The sequence below is a fragment of the Syngnathoides biaculeatus genome, chromosome 14, assembly GCF_019802595.1.
Source record: "Syngnathoides biaculeatus isolate LvHL_M chromosome 14, ASM1980259v1, whole genome shotgun sequence".
NCBI classification, from domain to species: domain Eukaryota; kingdom Metazoa; phylum Chordata; class Actinopteri; order Syngnathiformes; family Syngnathidae; genus Syngnathoides; species Syngnathoides biaculeatus.
The window spans coordinates 640,081-663,205 of record NC_084653.1 but is presented as its reverse complement, the minus strand read 5'-3'; the positions used below and the strand labels follow the sequence as shown (position 1 = coordinate 663,205).

At 42.6% G+C, this 23,125-nt stretch overlaps 1 protein-coding gene across 8 annotated transcripts in view; it reads left to right on the top strand.

Moving 5' to 3' along the window:
* rab3gap1 (RAB3 GTPase activating protein subunit 1) overlaps positions 1-23,125 on the top strand; it is a 230,181-nt gene that overhangs the window by 99,663 nt on the left and 107,393 nt on the right. For all 8 annotated transcript variants that reach the window (XR_009798163.1, XM_061841834.1, XM_061841830.1 and 5 more), the window contains 4 exons: positions 9,650-9,742; positions 15,949-16,121; positions 22,413-22,499; positions 22,779-22,951. Coding sequence is in view for 7 of the 8 variants with exons in the window: in XM_061841834.1 (XP_061697818.1) it covers positions 9,650-9,742; positions 15,949-16,121; positions 22,413-22,499; positions 22,779-22,951 (526 nt within the window). In the remaining variant the exon portion in view is untranslated. The remainder of the gene's footprint in view (positions 1-9,649; positions 9,743-15,948; positions 16,122-22,412; positions 22,500-22,778; positions 22,952-23,125) is intronic.

Sequence of the window (23,125 nt, the reverse complement as noted above, 5' to 3'; positions counted from 1 at the left end):
CTTTGGTGTGACAGAAGAATTTAAGGTGGAGGTGGGACTGCATCATGGATCAGCTCTGAGCCCCTTCCTGTTTGCAGTGGTAATGCATAGGCTGACAGATGAGGTTAGACTGGACTCACCTTGGACCGTGATGTTCACAGATGATATTGTGATATGCAGTGAAAGCAGGGAGCATGCAGAGGAACAATTAAAACGATGGAGAAATGCACTGGAAAGGAGAGGAATGAAGATTAGCCAAAGTAAAACAGAATATATGTGTGTGAATGAGAAAGGTGGAGGGGGAAGAGTGAGGCTACAGGGAGAAGAGATAGCGAGGGTGTAGGACTTCAAATATTTAGCGTCAACAATCCAGAGCAATGGTGAGTGTGGTAAGGAAGTGAAGAAATGTGTCCAAGCAGGTTGGAACAGCTTTCGGAAGGTGTCTGGTGTGTTATGTGACAGAAGAGTGTCTGCTAGGATGAAGGGCAAAGTTTACAAAACAGTGGTGAGGCCGGCCATGATGTACGGATTAGAGACGGTGGCACTGAAGAAACAACAGGAAGCAGAACTGGAGGTAGCAGAAATGAAGATGTTGAGGTTCTCGCTCGGAGTGAGCAGGTTGGATAGGATTAGAAATGAGCTCATTAGAGGGACAGCCAAAGTTGGATGTTTTGGAGACAAGATTCGAGAGAGCAGACTTCGATGGTTTGGACATGTTCAGAGGCGAGAGAGTGAGTATATTGGTGGAAGGGTGCTGAGGATGGAGCTGCCAGGCAAAAGAGCGAGAGGAAGACCAAAGAGAAGGTTTATGGATGTGGTGAGGGAAGACATGAGGGCAGTTGGGGTTAGAGAGGAAGATGCAGGAAATCGGCTAAGATGGAAAAAGATGACACGCTGTGGCGACCCCTTACGGGACAATCCGAAAGGAAAAGAAGAAGATAGTGAACGGCTGTGCTGCATATCAACTGGTTGTTCAACTGCCTAATGACAAAACAGCCATTCTTTCAGTGCAATGAGATAATCTTTGGTGGATAGATGTCATAATATAGTCGTAAGCAGACAATAGGTGATGGCTTGACTTTCCACCTGTTTAGAGCCAGGCCTTTCTAGTTTTTTATATGGCTTCTTACATATCTCTTTCAAAGCAATGATCCTCCCCATCCAGAATTTCAACATGGTTGTCGTCAAATGACTTTTGCTTTTTTGTGATGCAAATAATCTGCTGACTCTTAACCCAAAAAAACTGCTCTCGTATTTTGTTCCATGCATGCCTTTAAGGGTTGCTTTGCCTTTCCAATAGATACCGATCACGTGTTTTTGTTTACACCGTTATTTTGGACGGCAAGATTGTGTACATATCATGGCTAGGAAGTGATAAGTGTATACTGTAATGTTTTAGCTACGGTTATCGTTTGAGCTTTTATCTTGAAAGTCCTTTGACAAACGAACACTGTAACCAGAGGCGATTGAGGCACTTGTGCTGGAGTGACGAATAAAGAAAGAAGCCACATGTGAAACTCGAGAGCAATTATCGTCTTATTATTCGATTGAGCTGTACTACTTCTTGTATATAGCAAGGGTGGTGTGATTGTGTCGACGTCAGCGGGGCGCGACGAGCCAGGACGATAAGGATAGTGAGCTTAAGAGGGGGGTTGGAAACGAAATAAATATTACCCACTTTAAAAAGTACAGTTAGACTCACGTCTACGTTATTCAATAACACGACAGCAAGATCATAAAATTGCGTCAAAGTGTCGGTAGTATAATACGGACTCACGAGAAGGGGAAAAAAAAACAAACTCACAGGAAAAAAAATGAAGACAACGAGGAGACGTTTGGTGTTCCAACTCATCCAATTTACCAGATGCGTGGCGGAGATTCATACCAAAGTCATGTTCACAGGACCGCTTAAAAACAGAGCTTAAGAGGAAAAGTGCCGTTTCCTCCTGCTGTGGATCTGCGATAAAGGACATGGACACTGAGCGGAGATGAAGATAAGTTGCTGAAAACTTACTACAAAAAATTCTCTGATTACCTCACTCCGAAAGCAAACCCCATATTTGCTAGACATAAGTTTCACGAGAAGGTGCAAAGTAACTGAGAGTCATGTGAGCACTTTGTGACAGAACTCAAGCTGTTGCTTAAAGACTACACCTACACAAAGAGCAATGAGATGGTCAAAAACCGCAAAGTTTTTGCTACCAACTCACCAAGTGTGCGCACAGTTACTCAGCCAGGGCCGCGGCACACACTCGAAAAAAACGATCGGCATAGCCAGCTCCCACGAGTTAGCAAAAGTGCAGCTAAAGGCTATGGCTAGCGACAGCCACGAGGTTCACGTTATCCACCACAAACTTGGAAAGCAAAATTTTACTGCGGGTGCAAGGAGGCATGTTGACAACCCAAAGACCTCCGTAAAGATATGTAGCAAGTGTGGAGGATACCAGAGTAAATTAGCTGAATGCCCACCAAAAGTTAAACAATGCCTGAAGTGTCAGACCACTTTTTCTGTCTGTTCTTACAACCGTAAGCCACACAATGAAATACCATGATGAAAAGGCTGTAAGACCCTTATAATCAAGCCAATATTCACAATAACGTCACTAAAAACCTGGAGTTGTACTGTAGTTTTGCCGTCCAGTAGGTGTCGTAATCTACCGAGGTTCAAATCCTGGCCCCTCCTGTGTGGCGGACAATGCTAGCCACGTTTTCACGTCACACTGCCCCAGGGCAGCTGTGGCTATGCAAGTAACCAACCTCCATCTCTGACTGTGGAGTAAATGAATGCATGACTTAAAATTGCCTTCATGCCTTATTAGGGGTATGCCTCATTACACAAAAAAAAACTCTTTGTGTGATTTTGTCCTTACGATGAAAGTTTCTCTGAGGGGGTTAGCGGTTTGAAATGAGTCTATATGTTATGTTAAAAGAAAATCTTTCACGTTTTTGTTTTATTCTTTTCTGCTGCATGCTCATGCAAGAAATTGTCATACATCGAGAACAGCTGGACACAAGAGCAGGTGGTGAGGGAAGACATGAGGGCAGTTGGGGTTAGAGAGGAAGATGCAGGAGATAGGCTAAGATGGAAAAAGATGACACGCTGTGGCGACCCCTAACGGGACAAGCCGAAAGGAAAAGAAGAAGAACAATAAGTTTGCAGCAATCCAGTCACCAATGGTGTGTTCATTCTAGTGTTCAAAATATTGAATGTCCGTCATGTCCTTCTATTGTGAGGGAGAAAGACAAATCTCCCATGACCTTCCATTGCCTTTTGGCGTCGTTCTCGACCCCAGTGTCCTGACCTGGCGGTCCCACTGCTGTCCCTTTTAAGTGGGCAAGAAGACCTCCCTGGGCTGTGTGGGCTGGCTGGACTGGCAATGAATTACTACAATGGGGCAAAAAAGTATTTAGTCATTCACCAAATGTCTGAGTTCTCTCACTTAAAAATATGATACCTGTAATCTTCATCATAGCTCCACTTCAAATATGACACAAAATAAGAAAAACAAATCCTGAAAAATCACATTTCTTAAAAAAAATGCAAATTATATTGGAAAATAAGTAGTTGGTCAAAAACAAAAATTAATCTCAATATCATATATACGTGTCATGATTTACAATTAGTTGGCAATGACAAGTCTTCAGGTTTTCACACAATTTTGCTGGTATTTTGGCCCATTCCTCATGCAAATATCTTCTAAAGTATTGATATTTTGGGGCTACTCGTGGTCAACACAGACCTTCAATTTCTCCAAAGATTTTCAATAGGGTTGAGATCTGGAGACTTGCTAGTCCACTCGAGGACCTTGAAATGTTTACGAATTCACTCCTTCATTGCCCATGCAGTGTGTTTGGGATCATTGTCATGGTGAAACATTTCCTCTTCAATGCTCTTGCTGATAGGTTTTCACTCAAAATCTCACAGTACATGGCAGGGATTAGTTGTCCTGGTCCCTTTTCTGAAAAACCGGTCCAAAACATGTTGTTTCTACCCCAATGCTTCACAGCAGGTATGGTATTCTTTGGATTTAACCCAGCATTTTTCTCCTTCAAATATCAGAGTCCCATTTTGGTACTGACTGTATGACATTCTTCTGGATCATCCAAATGCTCATTACCAAACAGCAGACAGCCCTGGACATGTACTGTCTTAAGCAGGGGGACACATCTGCCACTGCAGGATTTGAGTCTCTGGCAGTGTAGTGTGGAACTGATGGTAGCCTTTGTTACTTTGGTTCCAGCTCTCTGCAGGTCATTCACTATGTCCGCCCATGTGGTTCTGGGATTTTTTCTTACCGTTCTGGTGATCATTTTGACGCCTCAGTCCAAGCCTTATGCTTGAACATGGTGTTCGTTATGGACACACGATGTCCAGTAACAGAACACCGCTTGGGTTCTGATCAGGGCGCCCGTCTTCCCAATCACACCCTTCCAAGTCATTGCCCACCTGAGCATTGAAGTCCACCAGTCAAATGGTGGAGCCTTCACAGGAGCCCTCTCCAGTCCTCACTCTAAGGACTCCAAAAAGGGTGGGTACTCTGACCTGTTGTTTGGTCCAGAGGCACAAACAACAGTCAGGACCCGTCCCCACACTTGAAGGCGGAGGGAAGGCATTGTTTTCCATAGGTGAAGAATCAGGACTGGTCAGGGTTGTGTTAACCAAGCGAGAAATACAATTACTGAGCGTTTTATACCGTAACATTAACTTTACCCTAAGTTGTTTATCTTCCTGAGGAAAAATACTCTCCCAATATCCCAGGCTTTTATTTCCTATAGTCTGATTAAACCAAATTTGAACTTTTTGGCTGTAAATCCAAAACGTCCCGTGCGCAGCTGTTACATCACTTCCGTTTCGCTGTTATGGCACCCCTTAAGGTACTGAAACCCTTTGCCAATCACAAAAATCTTCAACAGCTCCTGCAACATTCAACCATTCCCTCCTGCCTGAAATCTGCAACAATCATCCCCGTCCCCCATTAAATCAGTCATTGGACAATCTAAATAATTACAGGCCTGTTGTACTCACACCTGTGATCAGGAAGTGCTTTGAGAGGCTAGTTGCACGCCATATAATGGGTTCACTCCCTCCCTCACTCTACCCCTACCAGAGGAAACCGATCACAACAGCTCGCCACACTGCACTGATCCACCTGGAATGCCAAGGAAACGACATATAATGCTTTTCATTGACTTTAGCTCAGCCTTTAATACCATCATCCCAGGTAGTTTGGTTGACAAACTCTCCCTCCTTGGACTATCTCTTTCCGTCTCCTACTGGATTAAAGACTTTCTCACAAACTGTTTGTCAGACTTGGCCCACACCTCTCTTCATCAGTTATCCTCAGCATTGGGTCCCCTCAAGGTTGTGTACGGAACCCTCTCCTGTACACTGTACATTTACTGCATACCAGCCCATCCCAGTAACTTCTTCATCAAGTTTTCTGATGATACCACCGCGATTTGGCTCATCTCAAAAGGAGATTAGTCTGCATACAGGGATGGAATTGTAAAACTGTTAAAGTGGTGTACAGCAAACAACCTCAAAGTGAACACCACAAAGACGTAGGAAATCATCCTGGACTTTCGGAAACGTGGGGTGGACATGCTCATACTGCTCATCAATGGGGAGTGTGTGGAGAGGGTCCACTCCTTCAGATTTCTGGGAGTCTGCATCACAGACAAACTCACCTGGACTGAAAATACCACAGCGTTGGTGAAAAAGGTCCAGCAGCGACTCCACATCCTGAGAGTACTCAGGAAGAACAATTTGGAAGCTAAGCTCCAACCACCGTGGAGAGCATCCTCACATACTGCTTCGCAGTGTGTTATGCTGGATGTACAACAGCGGACAGGAAATCTCTGCAAAGGGTGATGAACAGCGCCCAGAAGATCAATGGCTGCTGTCTCCCCTCCCGAGAGGACATTGCCAACTCCCGTGATCACGAGAGCTACTACTATTGTAGAGGACTCGTCCCATACTGGTCATCACGCGTATAACCTGCTGCTCTCTGGCAGGCGGTACAGGTGCCGCAAAACACAGACAACCAGATTCAAAGACCACTTTTTTCACTAGAGTCATCAACTCCTTTAAGTTAAAACCACTACATGCAACAGTACCGTAATGAAAAATTATCCAACTTCACTTCTTATTTGCTTTGGTTGGTTTTACTAATCTTACCAAGGCCTGCACAAGGGAAATAATACTGAAAAATACCCTTTTGCATTTATTTATTTGTTTATTTAATTTTTCTCATTTATATTACTTTTTTTTTTATATTAGAGACTCCTCCATTTAACTATAGTCATCTGGCGACACGGTTGTGGAGAAGTTTAAAGCCGGATTTGGACACAAAAATATTTCCCAAGCTTAAACATCTCAAGGAGCACTCTGCAAGCAATCATATTGAAATGGAAGGAGGATCAGACCACTGCAAATCTACCAAGACCCGGCTATCCCTCTAAACCTTCACCTCGAACAAGGAGAACACTGATCAAAGATGCAGCTATGAGGCCCATGATCACTCTGGATGAAGTGGAGAGATCTACAGCTGAGGTGGGAGAATCTGTCCATTGGACAACAATTAGTCTTGCACTGCACAAATCTGGCCTTTATGGAAGAGTGGCAAGAAGAAAGACATTTCTCAAAGATATCCATAAAAAGTCTTGTTTAAAGTTTGCCACAAGCCACCTGGGAGACAGCAAACATGTGGGAGAAGGTGCTCTGGTCAGATGACACCAAAATCGAACTTTTTGGCCACAATGCAAAACAATATGTTTAGCGGAAAAACAACACAGCTCATCACCCTGAAAAAACCATCCCCACTCTCAAACATGGTCGTGGCAGCCTCATGGTTTGGGCCTGCTTTTCTTCAGCAGGACAGGGGAAGGTGGTTAAAATTGATAGGAAGATGAATGGAGACAAATACAGGAACATTCTGGAAGAAAATCTGTTGGAGTCTGCAAAAGATTTGGGACTGAGATTTATCTTCCAACAGGAAAATGATCCAAAACATGAAGCCAAATCTACAGTGGAATGGTTCACAAATAAAGGTATCCAGGTATTAAAATGGCCAAATCAAAGTCCAGATCTGAATCTAATCGAGAATCTGTGGGCAGAGCTGAAGACTGCTTTTCTTTCACAAACGCTCTCCATCCAACCAAACTATCACAACTCCGCTCCAGACAAAGCTGGATGCTCAATGACTATATGTCGAAAATACTATCGTCAACCTCTGCCCAAAATGTGGACAGAGCCCTTACGACACGCAGCATACCTTCAACTCCGCAGCGGCTCCCTCTAAGCTGACTGTAATGGACCTGTGGAAACGCCCGAAGGAAGTTGCTGCCTTCCTGGAACTAGAAGTCGACTGAACAATGTGATTGCCTGGCTACAACAACAACATCCAACCTCACTGAGCTTGAGCTGTTTTGCAAGGAAGAATGGGGAAGAATTTCAGTCTCGCGATGTGCAAAACTGATAGAGACAGCCCCTAAGTGACTTGCAGCTGTAATTGCAGCAAAAGGTAGCGCTACAAAGTATTAATGCAAGTGGGCCGAATAATATTGCACGCCCCACTTTTCAGGTTTTTATTTGATAAAAAGGTTAAAAATTCCAATAAATTTCGTTCCACTTCACGATTGTGTCCCACTTGTTGATTCTTGACAAAAAAATAATTTTATATCTTTGTTTGAAGCCTGAAATGTGGTGAAAGGTTGAAAAGTTCAAAGAGGCTGAATAGTTTCACAAGGCGCTGTATATATCGTATCAACAATATACAGTCCCCTCCAAAGGTATTAGAACAGCAAAGTCAATTTATTTTTTGTTGAAACATAAGACATTTAGATTTCAGATAAAAGAAGACAAAAGAATTACTAAACTTTCATTTCATGGTTTTTACATTGTGTTGTTTTAACTCAAGACAGAGCACCTTTTGTTTGAAGCCACCCACTTTTCAAGGGAGCTTAAAATGCCACTGACATCCCTATATACATTGTGAAATAGATGGAAATTGATAGAATAAAATAGAAAAATAGATGAAAATTACATGTATTATTATTCACTTCAACGTCTACGAAAAAAAAAATATGAGTGGAAAGCGCGTCATTCATGCACAAAGTTGCAGAAGTCTCATTCGGCATCCAAGTGGTAACCATATTGCCTGCCAAATCATGTACAGCTGTGCCACGCTGGGAGAGTTGCCATTGAGAAGATGCTGAACCACCTGCTATGGGAGACGAACAACAGATTTTTGGATTTTTTCGACGCTCCTTCTGACACGGAAGCTCTTTTCAAAGAAGAGAACATCTCACAATGGCATGAAGTGACCAGGGCAATATTACCCTATCGTTCCAAGCCATATTTAGATGATATGCGGATCAATTCTAACAACAGACTCCCCGACTCTATGTATATCTATGTAGCATATTCAGCCGCGAGCCAGCCGCGGTCGCTCGCTGAAAGAAGGATTACATACCCCCCCAAAGAAAAACTTTTTTTAAATAGCTTAATACCTGTCATTTGGAAGCTCTCGTCCTGTATAATCCATTTTTCACAAACAACCAGGTGTTTTGGAAACGTGTGAAAAGTGACTCCATCCTCCTGAGTGTTCAAGCAATATCCAGCAATACAACGAGGCGGCATTTTGGCTAACACGCAGGAAAAAAAGCTACTTTCACCCCAGTAAAACAGGTATAAACACACGAAACCGCCAAAATGAATGCCTCGAGAGAATTTCCATGGCAGGAGATACAAAAATCCATATACTAAAACATCATGACGTGTGGTGGAAAAAAACGGATGGGTCCATTCCGGCTGCCTTTTTTTTTTTTTTTTTTAAGCATCCTAAAACTCATGCCATACGTGTTGTTAGGACTTTAAGTATCTTAGCAGGCTATTAAAGTGAATAAATATTTGGTGGCATTACCCTTGCAATAACAGCATCAAACCTGAAACACTTTGACTTCAACAGACTATTGTGTTCTTCATTTGAAATGCTTTTTCAGGCCTTTGCTGCAGCCTCTTTCAGTTCTTGTTTGTTTCAGGGCCTTTCTCCCTTCAGTCTCCTCTTCAAAAGGGAAAATGCATCCTTGTTTTGGTTTAGGTCCTGTGATTGACTTAAGACAGAATAAAAGAAGAATACTGTTGAAGTCAATGTGTCACTGCCTTGTTGCACTTATTGCAAGGGTTATGCCACCAAACACTAAATGTTATCATTTTAAGAAACGTTATTCATGTATTTAGATGTGAACACCATGGAATGAAAGTTGGAATTCTGATTTTTTTTGTCTCATCTTGAGGCCCAAATACCTTCCGTATACAACAAAACAAGGAAAATAACCTTGCCTTTGCAATACTGTTTGAGGGGATCGTTATATTGTACAGCTCTACTTAATGGTTTTTGTCGTTTTCAATCTCTGGCACAAAACAGATGAAGTCTCTGCAGGCGTATAATCACAATTTATCATAAGTCTTCAATATAATGCATACCAACAATTTACAATTTGTGTCTTAAAGTTGCATGCTCACTGGGGCTTTTGGCACTACTGTCATATTTGTTGTAACATGGTCTAATATGAGTCGTGATTACGTCATTTATGTTAACAAATAGGTTGCCTTCTTAAATCCCATGTTTTAAAAAATAAGTTTATTTATTTCCATCGTCTCCTGCAGGTGACCTACTAACAGACCTATTGAAGCTACGTGCGAGAAAAGAGACAGTTGAAGAGATACTTGGAAGGGGATCTCCTGAAGAGGAAGGCAAAGGTCAAGTTAACATGTTTAATAGACTGTTTTATATGTACTTTTCTTAAAAAGTATTTACATCTGTGTTCATGTTTGCAAAACGTGCATGGTTACTACATGGATATGGAGGAAATGGAAATGAAATGACCAAACACTTGTCGCTTTTCATCCCTCTTTAACTGTTTAAATTTGACCATCTTTGATGTGCTTTGATCCATTCATCTTCTACTGCTTATCTGAGGTCGGGTCGAAGGGGCACCAGCTTCAGTAAGGACAACCAGACTTCCCTCTCCCTAGCCACTTCACCCAGCTCCTCCGGGTGGATATCAGGGCGTTCCTAGGCCAGCCAAAAGGGATAGTTTTACCAGCGTGTCTGCCAGGTCGTTCCCGGGGCCTCTTTCCGGTGGGACGTGCCCAGAACACCTGACCAGGGAGGCATCCAAATCAGATGCCCCAGCCACCTTACCTGGCTCCTTTCAATGCAGCTCAACTCTTGAGTGCCCCCAGCCCCAAGGAATGACCGAGCTTTTCTCTCTATCTCTAAGGGAGAGACTGGGCACACTGCGGAGAAAAATCATTTCGGCCACTTGTATCTGAGATCTTGTTCTTTTAGGGTTTCTTTCATGTCCCACTACTCATGACCATAGGTGAGGGTAGGAACGTAGATCGACCATTAAATTGAGAGCTCAGCCGAAAGGCCCAACTCTTTGTTTCTCCACACCAGACCAATACAAAATCTGCAACAGTGCAGATGGTGCTCTGATCCGCCTGTCCATCTCCTGCTCAATTCTTCTTTCACTCGTGTACAAGACCTAAAGATACTTCAATTCCTACACTTGGGGCATAATCTCATCCCCTGACCTGGAGAAGGCACACCACCTTTTTCCAACTGAGGACCATGGTCTCAGATTTGGATTCTTATCCCTGCTACTTCACACTCTGCTGCGAACTGCTTCAATGAGGATTAGAGATCTTGGCTTAAAGAAGTCAGCAGAACCACATCATCTACAAGAAGCAGAGATGCAATACGAAAATCTGAGGTTCCACTTCCTGACACACCCTCTTCTCCGGCACCACTGAATAGACCTTACCAGGTATATTGAGGAGGGTGATCCCCCTGTAATTGGAACACACCCTTCTGTCCTCCTCCTTCAAAAGGGGCGACAACCACCCCACTATCCCAATCTAGAGGCACTGTCCCTGATGTCCACATGATGTTACACAGGCGTGTCAACCAGGACAGCCCCACAACATCCCGAGCCTTTTCGAACTCTCAGAAAATCTCATCCACTTTCGGGGCCTTGCCACTGAGGAGCTTTTTTTAACCACCTCTGTGACCAGGACAGACCCACAACATCAAGAGCCTTTCTGAACTCCCGAAGAATCTCATCCACCTTCGGGGCCTTGTTAATGAGGAGCTCTTTTTAACCACCTCGGTGACCACAACCGCAGAGATAGGAGACTCAAAGAACCAAGACTCTGCTTCATAATGGGAAGGCGTGTCGAGGGAATTGAGGAGGTCTTCGAAGTATTCTCCCAACGACTCACAACGTCCTGAGTTGAAGTCTGCAGTGCTCCATCATCACGATACACAGTGTTGACAGGGCACTGCTTCCCCCTCCTGAAAAACCAGATGTTTGACCAATATTTTCTCCAAACCATCTGGAAGTCTTTCTTCATGGCTTCAATGAACTCCTACAATCAGAATCAACTATATCCGCCAAGTATGTCGGAAACACACAAGGAATTTGTACGGTTGCCGGAGCTGCTCTAGTATGACATACAGTAAAGAAAAATAAGCATTTCAACACCCTGCTATAATGTAAGTTCTCCCACTTAGAAATCATGGAGGGGTCTGAAATTTTCATTGTAGGTGGTTATGTCCACTGTGAGAGAGAGAATCCAAAAATAAAAATCCAGAAGTCACAATGTATGTTTTTTTTTATTTTATTTGTGTGATACAGCTGCAAATGAGTTTTTTAACACCTGAGAAAACCAATGTTAATATTTGTTACAGTATCCTTTGTTTCCGATGATAGAAGTCATACGTTTCCTGTAGTTGTTCACCAGGTTTGCGCACACTGGAGGAGAAATTTTAGCCCAACTCCTCCACACAGATCTTCTCTAGATCAGACAGGTTTCTGGGCTTTTGCTCTAAAACACGAAGTTTCAGCTCCCTCCAATGATTTTTCTGTTGGGTTTAGGTCTGGAGACTGGCTCAGCCACACCAGAACCTTGATATGCTTCTTACAGTGCCACTACTTGGTTTACTTGGCTGTGTGCTTCGGGTCATTGTCATGTTGAAAGACCCAGCCATGACCCATCTTCAATGCTCTGACTGAGGGAAGTAGGTTGTGCCCCAAAATCTCACAATACATGGCCGCGGTCATCCTCTCCTTAATACAGTGCAGTCGTCCTGTCCCAAGTGCAGAAAAACACCCCCAAAGGAATTATGTAACGATGACCAAAAAGTTCCATTTTGTTCTCATCTGACCACAAAACCTTATCCCATGGCTCCTCTGTATCATCCAAATGGTCATTGGCAAAATTAAGACGGGCCTTGACATGTGCTGGTTTAAGCCGGGAAACCATCCATGCTATGCATGATTTCAAACCATGACGTCTTTGTGTATGAGCAACAGTCACCTTGGAAACGGTGGTCCCAGCTCTTTTCAGGTCATTGGCAAAGTCTTGTCGTGTAGTCCTGGGCTGATTCCTCACCTTTCGAAATATCATTGTGATTCCACGATGTGATATCTTGCATGGGGCTCCACTCCGATTGAGATAGGTCATTAAGTGTCAGAATTCTTGCTGATAGGTGTTGAAATACTTATTTGCAGCTGTATCACACAAATAAATCGTTAAAAAAATCATACATTGTGATTTCTGGATTTTCTTTTTAGATTATCTCTCTCACAGTGGACATGCACCTACGATGAAAATTTCAGACCCCACCATGATTTCTAAGTGGGAGAACTAGCAATATTGCAGAGTGTTCAAATACTTTTTTTCTTCACTGTCAATTGAGACATAAAGACATTGCAGCAACAGTCACATAGCAATCGAGGGTACTAGTAATCTGGCAATGATTGAATCTTTGTTTTTTTTTGGGCAACTGTGCAAAGCATTCAGAGTCCTCTCCCATTTAGATCAATTCGCATGTCTACTAGAGTCCAGTCCAATGACCATTGTGCAAATGGTGTCAAGACTTCAATGTATGTAATTTAAAATGACAAGCCATGCACTAATCTGGAACAATGTCTGTTGTGCAAGTGTTGCAGCTATTCCTCCGTTGAATGTGCAAGTCGAGAAGATGCTACTCAGGTGCAAGAGGCTAGTATAGTTCAACAAAAGAAGTGCAGTGAGTGCGGTGTGGTGAGACTACTACAGTGAGTGGACGAGTAACGTATGATTATATATTAATAATTGGCACGGCAGAAGTGCAGAGAGTGCAGTGTGGTGAGACTACTACAGTGAGTGGACGAGTAATGTATGATTATGTATTAATAATTGGCACGGCAGAATGAGACAAACTCGATAAAATATTGGCAGCATGTTGCAGTTGAATTTTAAGTTAGTTGTTAATTGCGAGGGGGAAGAAACTGTTGTAATGCCTCCTTGCTTTGATATTTGGAGCTCGGTAGCATCTACCCAAAGGAAGGAATTGGTGGCCAGGATGTGGAGGGTCTGAGAGAATTTTGTCTGCTATTGTCCTTGTTTGGGTAGCGTGCAAGTCCCCAAGGGTGGGAAATTGGGTACTGACAATTCTTTCAGCTTTTTTATTTGTCCGTCGCAGTCGGAGTTCGTCGTTTTTTGTGGCAGCACCAAATCAGACTATGATGTACACAGTACTGTACTGCTGTGGAGAACTGTCTCAGCAGCTCTTGTGGCAGGTCATACTTCCTTAGGAGTTGCAGGAAGTACCGTAACTTATCGTGTATAATGTGTCCTGAAGTATAATGCACACCCCCAAAGCTGTCCTTAAAAAATCAGGAAAATGCTTCTACCATTCCACAATGCGCATCACCAATTTGATATCCATATGCTCAAAATATTAGGAATTTGCGTCAGGAAGGGCATCCGGCGTAAAAATTGTGCCAAACGTATGTGCGTTCATCTGAGATGACACGCTGTGGCGACCCCGAAAGGGACAAGCCGAAAGAAACTTTTACCTGTATTTCTAGGTTTGTACTTTTGTTTGTACTTGTATTGTTTTTCAAAAAATTGTCTGTACAATAGTCATTAATAATAATGTTTATACATGTGCTGATGTAGCAGTATTGTATAGCTCGAGACAGGCCGCTGGACATGATTGTCCTGGTACCTGTAATTGTCAAAACAGAATCCCGCAACCAACTAAATTAAATGCTCAATGATGGCATAACATTTAATTACTGTTGATAACACGTAGTACAATCTTCAATAAATGAACAATTTAACTCAACTTAACACTTAAACTTTGTGGTGAAACATTTTTTGCACTCAATATTCATATTTGTGAGCAGGTCAACACATTACCGTAATATAAATGTTTAACATAAGACATCAAATATCATATTGAAATGTAAATGTATACCTTTTTTTTTTATACCCTCTGTACCTGTATACGATGATACAATGTGATTTTTTTAATTTTCAATCTATACCTAAATATAATGCACTCTCTTGATTTGATGAAAATTCTTTTGGAAAATTTTGCGCATTATACACGAGAAGTTATGGTACATACATTTTCTAATTGCTCTCACAGTTGAGAGAAATATGGGCTGCTTGGTTCCGTCAGAGTTTGGTTCACATTGCCGGCAGCAAGTAGAATATCACTGGCCACTGACAAGTGTAATCTATATTACAACATGACTGGAATAATGGGTGGTAATTTTTCTCCGGTAGTTGGAGCCGCACAAGTACAACGTACATGTTGAGTACAACAACTGACAGGCAGTAAATTGACTGAGCTTTTTTTTTTTAACTCACAGTTGTGTAAAGGATGCTTCTAGCAGTTAGACCATTAAGAATGCTCAAGTTGTACATCCACTGCCAGATGGGAGGCGAGACGCTGAGCTGAAGAAATTTGGAGTAGAGGAGTTTGGAGATTATGCCGTTGAACGCACAGTTGAAATCCACGAACCGGATCCTCATATAGGTTGCCACATTGTCAAAATGGTCAAGGGTGAAGTGCAGAACAATGTTGACTGCATTATTCCCTCCTTAGCTCCCTCTTCACCACAATGGACTGGTACAAAGTCCACATCACTGCAGACACTGCACCGATCAGTCTGTCAATCTCCCACTCCATTCTTCCCTCACTCGTGAACAAGACCCTGAGATACTTGAAGTCCTCCACTTGGGGAAGGATCTCAGCCCCGACCTGGAGAGGGCACGCCACCCTATTCCGACTGAGGACCATAGTCTCGGATTTGGAGGCTCTGATTCTCATCCGAGCCGCTTCACACTCTGCTGTGAATCGCTCCAGTGAGAGCTGGAGATCACGGCTTGATTAAGCCAACAGAACCACATCACCTGCAAAGAGCAGCGATGCGTCGCTGAGGCCACCGAACCGGACATCCTCTATGCCTCAGCTACACCTAGAAATTCTGTCCATAATAGTTATGAACAAAATCGGTGACAAAGTGAGGCCTCTGGATTGGCAGACTGGGGTGGTGGTGTCCCTTTTCAAGAAGGGTGACCGGAGGGTGTGTTCCAACTATATCACATTCTTCAGCCTCTCTGGTAAGGTCTACTCAGGGGTACTGTAGAGGAAGGTCCGTCGGTAAGTCAAGTCTCGAATTCAAGGAGGAGCAATGTGGTTTTCGTCCTGGCCGGCTGGACAAACTCTTAACCCTTGGCAGGATCCTCGAGGGTGCATGGGAGTTCGCCCAACCAGTCTACATGTGTTTTGTGGACTTGGAGAAGGCATTCGACCGTGTCCCTCGGGGAGTCCTGTGGGGGGATTTTCGGGAGTATGGGGTACCGAACGCCCTGATTAGAGCTGTTTGATCCCTGTACAACCGCTGTCAGAGTTCGGTCCGCATTGCCGGTAATAAGTCGGACTTGTTTCTGGTGAGAGTTGGACTCCGCCAAGGTTGCTCTTTGTCAGCGATTTTCTTCATGAAAATTTCAGTCCCCTCAGTTATTTCACAGTGGGGAAACTTGCAAAATTACAAGGAGTACAAATACGTATTTTCCTCATTGTATCAAATTTGACCATAAAATGTATTCCTTTACAGATATAACTGACATCAGCTCTGCATTATCAAAGCTGACAGAGCCCAGTGGACCAGTGCCAATGTCAAAAATGTCTGTTTCCAGTATCGTGAATAATGCTCGAAGACACATTCAACGGCACAAATTTATTGATGAGTGCCCACTTGGCACAGACATACTTAATTCTCTTCTTCAGGTAAGTGCTTTTATATATTTTTGAAGGGTGGTTAATAAACATAATTAGAAATCATAAATCTAAATTAATAACTGATAATGTTGACGGAATAAATTCACAAATGTACACATGGTAAATAAAATTATTAAAGTAGATGTAAGGATGGATGGAAAAAGAATTTGCAGACTTTAAAAAACTGTAAGGCACGGTGATTACTCACACTTAAATGGGGAATATTGGAGACTGCGATGGAAATAACAGCCTTGACAGCCTTAGTGTTAAGCAAATGCACTTTACGATCAAATTGTTTAAATCATCCAGCAATTCATTTTCTATGCTGCTTTTTCTTTCAGAGAAGCACTTTTACAGAATTTCGGGGGGCAGTTTCTAAGGCAAAAAGAGGGGAGGGCACCCACCTCAAATTATTATTACAATTAATAAACAACAGTAGTATGAATTTAACTTATGTATTTATTTTAACACAATCATTGTCAATATTGAAACTATTAATAAAGGAAGTGAAGGGAAGCTGCAGTGGATTTAAAATCTATACATAGCCCTGTTGAAATCCATCCATCCATTGATTTTTCTACCGCTTAGCCGAGGTCGGGTCGCCCGGGTATTAGGTTTAGCAGGGACCCCCAGACTTTCCTTTCCCCAGCCACTTAATTCAGCTCTTCTGGGGCGGGTCCCGAGACATTGCCAAGACAGATGAGAGACAGTCTCTCCTGTGTGTCCTGGGTCATCCTCTTCAGTGGCAGGTGCCCAGAACACCTCACCAGAAAAGCGTTCGAGAGGCACCCCGTATCAAGGGGTTAATCTTGCTCTCAAAGGACAAGCCACAGGATTCCCTGAGGGACACTGTTGTACGCCTTCTCCAAGTCCACAAAACACGTGACGTTTTTTAAAAAATCGCAATAACAGCCCCTAGCGTCTTTCCTTCATAACATTTACAAGGTGGTCAAATCAAACTGCCGCAAAACATCCATCGGCCACGACCTTAAAACGGGATTTTTTTGGTCAGGCCCATATCTTGAACTTGCACAACTTTTCAAAACACAACAAAGTTTTTTTTTTTAAATTGGGTTTACTTCACTTAACTTTGAAGTTGTATAGGGTATTGTTTCACCTTATTTGAATGTCTTGAAGAACATAATTCATGTACTCAGTAGATTGTTTATGCTAATTTGCTTCAACAATACCCTTTTTATTCGCTTTTTGTTTAGCAGAAAATTGGGATTTAGATGTATTTGTTGAAAGACAAAGACTGGATTTAATAGATTTTAAACCTAAAGATGATACGTTTGTTGGAGAAGTTATCCATCCATCCATAGTCTTCACCGCTTATCCTCACGAGGTTCACGGGGAGCGCTGGAACCTATCCCAACTGTCAACGGGCAGGAGGCGTGGTACACCCTGAACTGGCTGCCAGCAAATCGCAGGTTACATTGAGACAAACAGCCGCACTCATAATTAATGTTGCATGTTTTTGGGATGTGGGAGGAAACCTGTGTGCCTGGAGGAAACCCACGCAGGCACGAGGAGAACATGAAAACTCCACACAGGCGGATCTGGGATTGAACCTGAGACCTCAGAACTGTGAGGCCAATGCTTTACCAGCTGATCCACCGTGCTGCCGGAAAACTTATTGCACTATTAGTTTGATTTCTGAAAATCTCATATTATTCCATGACTCATCATATTCCGCGATGACTGAAATAAGCTATACGAGTACAACTCTGCAGAGAAAAAAAAAATTGAACACAAAAGAACTTGCTGGCTTAAGCTAGTGTTGAATCTGAACACTTCACTTGTAGACTGGTTGGGCGAACTCCCATGTACCTGGGAAGTCCCTGCTGAGTGTATAGAGGTGGTCCATGATCCTCCCGAATCTTAGATTCATATTCGTGACGGACCATCCTCTCCAGCACCCCTGAATAGACCTTACTCGGGAGGCTGAGGACTGTGATCCACTGTAGTTGGAACACATCTTGCGGTCTCCCTTCTTAAAAAGGGGCACAATCACACCAATCTGCCAATCCAGAGGCTCTGTCCCCGATATCCATGCGATGTTTCAGAGGTGTATCAGCCAGGACAGCCCCGTAACAGCCAGAAGGTCTTTGAAGTATTCTCCCCACCGGCTCACAACGTCCGTATCGATGTCAGCAGTGCTCCATTCGCACTATACATAGTGTTGCTGGTGCTCAGCTTTCCCCTCCTCGGACACTGGATGGTGGACCAGAATTTCCTCGAAGCCGTCCAGAAGCCGTTCTCCATGGCCTCACTGAACTCCACCCATGCCTGAGTTTTTCCCTCAGCGACCACCAAAACTGCATTCCGCTTGGCCAGCCCTTACCCATTATCTACCTCAGGGGTCCCACAGGCCAAAAAGTCCCTATAGGACTCTTTCTCCACCTTGACGACATCCCTCACCACTTGTGTTCGGGGATTGCCGCCACCACAGTTACCGACTGTGTTGTCTTATCTTCAATAACAAATAGACTGGCCGTATTTCAAGGATTCAAATATTAACTCACAAGTTGTCAACCATGTAACCGTTAAAACCCCCAGGTGACTTCCTTGTCCTCTATATACTCTAATATCCAGCTATTGAGCATGCCAGGTAATGTAGCTGTTATTCTATCTCAGCTACAGTGAAGAAAATAAGCATTTGAACACCCTGCTATGTTGCAAGTTCTCCCACTTAGAAATCATGGAGGGGTCTGACATTTTCATCATAGGTGCATGTCCGCTGTGAGAGAGATAATCTAAAAAGAAAAATCCGGAAATCACAAAGTATGATTTATTTATTTATTTATTTATTTTTAACGATTTGTGTGATACAGCTGCAAATAAGTATTTGAACACGTCCATCACCTAAAATTCTTACCCTGAAAGACCTGTTAGTGCACCTTGAATAGTCCACGTCCACTCCATGTATTATCCTGAATCAGATACACCTGTGTGAGGTCGTTAGCTGCATAAAGAGACCTGTCCACCCCGTACAATCAGTAAGAATCAAACTTGTAACATGGCCAATACCAAAGAGCTGTCCAAAGACACGAGACAAAATTGTACAACTTCACACAGCTCCGGAGAAATTGCCAAGCAGCTTGGTGAAAAAAGGTCCACTGATGAAGTAATCATTAGAAAATGGAAAAAGCTAAACATGATGGTCAATCTCAATCGGAGTGGACACTCATGCAAGATATCTCAGTGATCCTTAAAAGGTGAGGAATCAGCCCAGGACTACATGACAGGACTTGGTCAATGACCTGAAAAGAGCTGGAACCACCGTTTCCAAGGTCACTGTTGGTAATACACTATGACGTCATAGTTTGAAATCATGCATGGCACGGAAGGTTCCCCTGCTTAAACCAGCACATGTCAAGGCCCATCTTAATTTTGCCAATGACCATTTGGATGATACAGTGGAGTCATGGGACAATGTTTTGTGGTCAGAGGAGACCAAAATTAAACTTTTTGGTCATAATTCCACAAACCGTGTTTGGAGAAAGACGAATGATGAGTTCCATCCCAAGAACACCATCCCTACTGTGAAGCATGGGGTGATAGCATAATGCTTTGGGGGTGTTTAGCTGCACATGGGACAGAACGACTAAACCGTATTAAGGAGATGATGACCGTGTCCATGTATTGTGAGATTTTGGAGAACAACCTCTTTCCTTCAGTCAGATCATTGAAGATGGGTCGTGGTGGGGTCTTTCAACATGACAATGACCCAAAGCACATAGCCAAAAAACCAAGGAGTGGTTCCGTAAGACGCAGATCACGGTTCTGGCGTGGCCTAGCCAGTCTCCAGACCTAAACCCAATAGAAAATCTTTGGAGGGAGCTGAAACTGCGTGTTTATCAGCGACAGCCGAGAAACCTGTCTTTTTGGAGGGAGCTGAAACTGCGTGTTTATCAGCGACAGCCGAGAAACCTGTCTGATCTAGAGATCTGTGTGGAGGAGTGGGCCAAAATGCCTCCTGCTATGTGCAAATCTAGTGAACAACTCCAGGTAACGTTTGACCTCTGTAATTGCAAACGAAGGCTACTGTACCAAACATTAGCGTTGGTTTTCTCGGGTGTTCAAATACTTATTTGCAGCTGTATCACACAAATAAATTGTTAAAAAATCATGCATTGTGATTTCTGGATTTTTCTTTTTAGATTATATCTCTCACAGTGAACATGTACCTACGATGACAATTTCAGACCCGTCCATGATTTCTAAGTGGGAAAACTTGCAATATAGCAGGGTGTTCAAATACTTATTTTCTTCACTGTATCAGCAAGATTACCAGTCAGCTGCGTGGCTCTCGGTGGATATAGTTTATCCATGCTCATAGGTGAGGTAAGTCACTTGAACTCCACAGCTTTTTCTTTTGTTGAATAATTTCCAAGTCGGGAACGGGATCCCCTTTTTTCTTTCCTGTCTCCGTCGTCTGCTTCACTTTTCAACCATTTGTAGCAGTCACACACCGCAGCGTTTTTTTTTTAACCCGTTCCTTTGCTAATTATGTCTCTCTCACACCACCGGAGACTCTTCTTTTTGCTGTCTCTCTCTCTCGTGGCTCCCCCCATGGCAAACTTTCCATCCAAAGCTGCTCACTGCCACTCCTGACACCAAGTTTTGTCTTATCTTATATAACAGATGAAACGTATTTCAAGGATTCCATGATTTACTCACAAGTTGTCAACCATGTACCGTTAAAATCCCCGGACTACTTCTGTATTCTCTATATCCAGCATGCCGGGTAATGTTGTGGTTATTCTATCGAAGCTATAACTCCACACCAACTATCTTATGGCCAGAGCACCGGTTGGCCCCCATGTCCATCGCCTCCCCCGAGATGTGGGTGAAGTTCTGCCAGAGGTGTGAGTTGAAACTCCTATTTGTGGGGGATTTTGCCAGATATTCCCAGCAGACTATCACAATGGTTTTGGGGCTACCTAGTCAGACTGACATTTTCCACCTACATCGGAGCCAAGTCAGCACCAGGTGGTGATCAGTGGACACTTTTGCCCTCCTTTCCCCTGAGTGTCCAAGACATGTGGCCCCAAGTCCGATCACTGAATAACGACCTCAGGTGTCAGGTGCTCAGTGTAATGTCACTTTGTTGAACCCAGCAATAGTTGTTTTTTTTGGTTCAAAGCAAAAATTTGTTTTCTTCAACTAATTGTATTTGCATTATTTGTCAGAATGAATGCATGCTCAATACTGCCAAATATCTGTCTACTGTATTGTATCGAGTGCCATGAAAAAATATTCGCCCCTTCCTGATTTTTTTTAAATCATTTAAAATGAAACTAATTTTAATATCACTCAGACTACCCAAGGGAAATACAAAATGCTGTTTTCAAATGACAATTCAATTTATTAAGGGACAAAAAAAAATCAAAAACTTTCAGACCCTCTGTGAAAAAGTAATTGCCCCTTCACCACATAACAGGTTTTGCCACCCTTGGCAGCAATAACTGAAATCAAGTGTTTGTGATAATACATCTTTCACATCACTGGAGGAATTTTATCCCACTCTTTGCAGAATTTTTTCAACACCGCCACATTGGAAGGTTTTCTAGCGTGAACTGCCCATTTAAGATCACAGCACAGCATCTCAATTTTGACTTTGACTTGGTCACTCCAAAACTTTTTTTTTTTTTTTTTTTAAAGCCATTTCGAGGTGGACTTGCTGGTGTGTTTCAGATAATTGTCCTACGGCATGATCCAAGAGCACTTGAGTTTGAGGGAACGAATTTATGGCCGGATGTTCTTCAGGATTTTCTGGTACACAGCAGAAACAAGGCCAGCAAGTCTTTTGATGTTGTTCAAGGTTCTTTTGAAAACTCCTGAATGAGTCATTGTTGGACTCTTGGATTAATTTTAATTGGTTGTTCACTTCTGGGTAGGTTTTCCACTGTTTTCTCCAATTGTGGACAATGGCTCTAACAGTGATTTGCTGGAGCCCCAAAGCCTTGAAAATGGCTTTGTAACCTTTTCCAGACTGATGGCTTTTCACTTCTCACTTATATATCACTTTTTTAAAATTTCTTTCAATTTGTTCATGTCGTGGCATGATGCATTGCTTATTGAGATCTTGTAGCCTACTTCACATTCTCTGACAGGTTTTGTTTAAATGATTTCTTGAGTTCTATCTTGTATTTCATTGGGTTGTCTCAGTGATATCGAAAATGGTTTGATGATTTGGAACCTTTGTGTGTAATAGATATGCGAAAAACAACAAATTAGCATTGATCTGTATTGAGAATTTTTTTGTGAGGTTGTTTTTTTTTTCCCTCCGTTCAGTATCTTTTTCCAGATGCTTCTGTGGATAACACAGAAAATAAAACTGCACAAAGAAATAGCTGTGGAAAGCCCCCAAAAGATACTGATGTAAGTAAATATTATTCAGTCGTTATTTTTGAAAATTATGTACAGTGAATGTAAAATGTTTATCAAAGCTTTGTATGTCTATTAAAGATATGTTAGCATTTATTCTAAGATGGCATTTGAGACCATAAAACAATTTGAATGACAACTAAAAATCACTTAAATAGGGAAGTCATAGATTATCAAAGGACTGGATTAAATGTTAACTATAATGTACATTAATTTGCAGTTTATGTAAATACAAAGAAACATTAAAAGCGTATTTTATTCTCTTCTGGCCAGGAACTTTTTATTCAGTTGAAGTCGGCACCAGTTGAAAGTCTGACTCACCGGCTGGCGTTGTCTACGTGTCTAGTGAACTACTACCATGGTGGGCTGCGAGCTGTGGCCTACCTCTGGCAGGAGTTTGTCCTTGAGTTGCGATACCGCTGGGAGAACAATTACCAAATCTGTGGGTGAGTATGAGATACTGTCTCACTCACTATTGGTCTCAAAATTCTTCTGTCAGACCACTGTAAACAAGCCTATTTTACATGTTAAACATTTCTTTTAATGCTATAAAATGGGAACAATAGAGTGGAACCTCAGAATTTGAATGACTCGCGACTCGTACAAATCGAACTTCAACC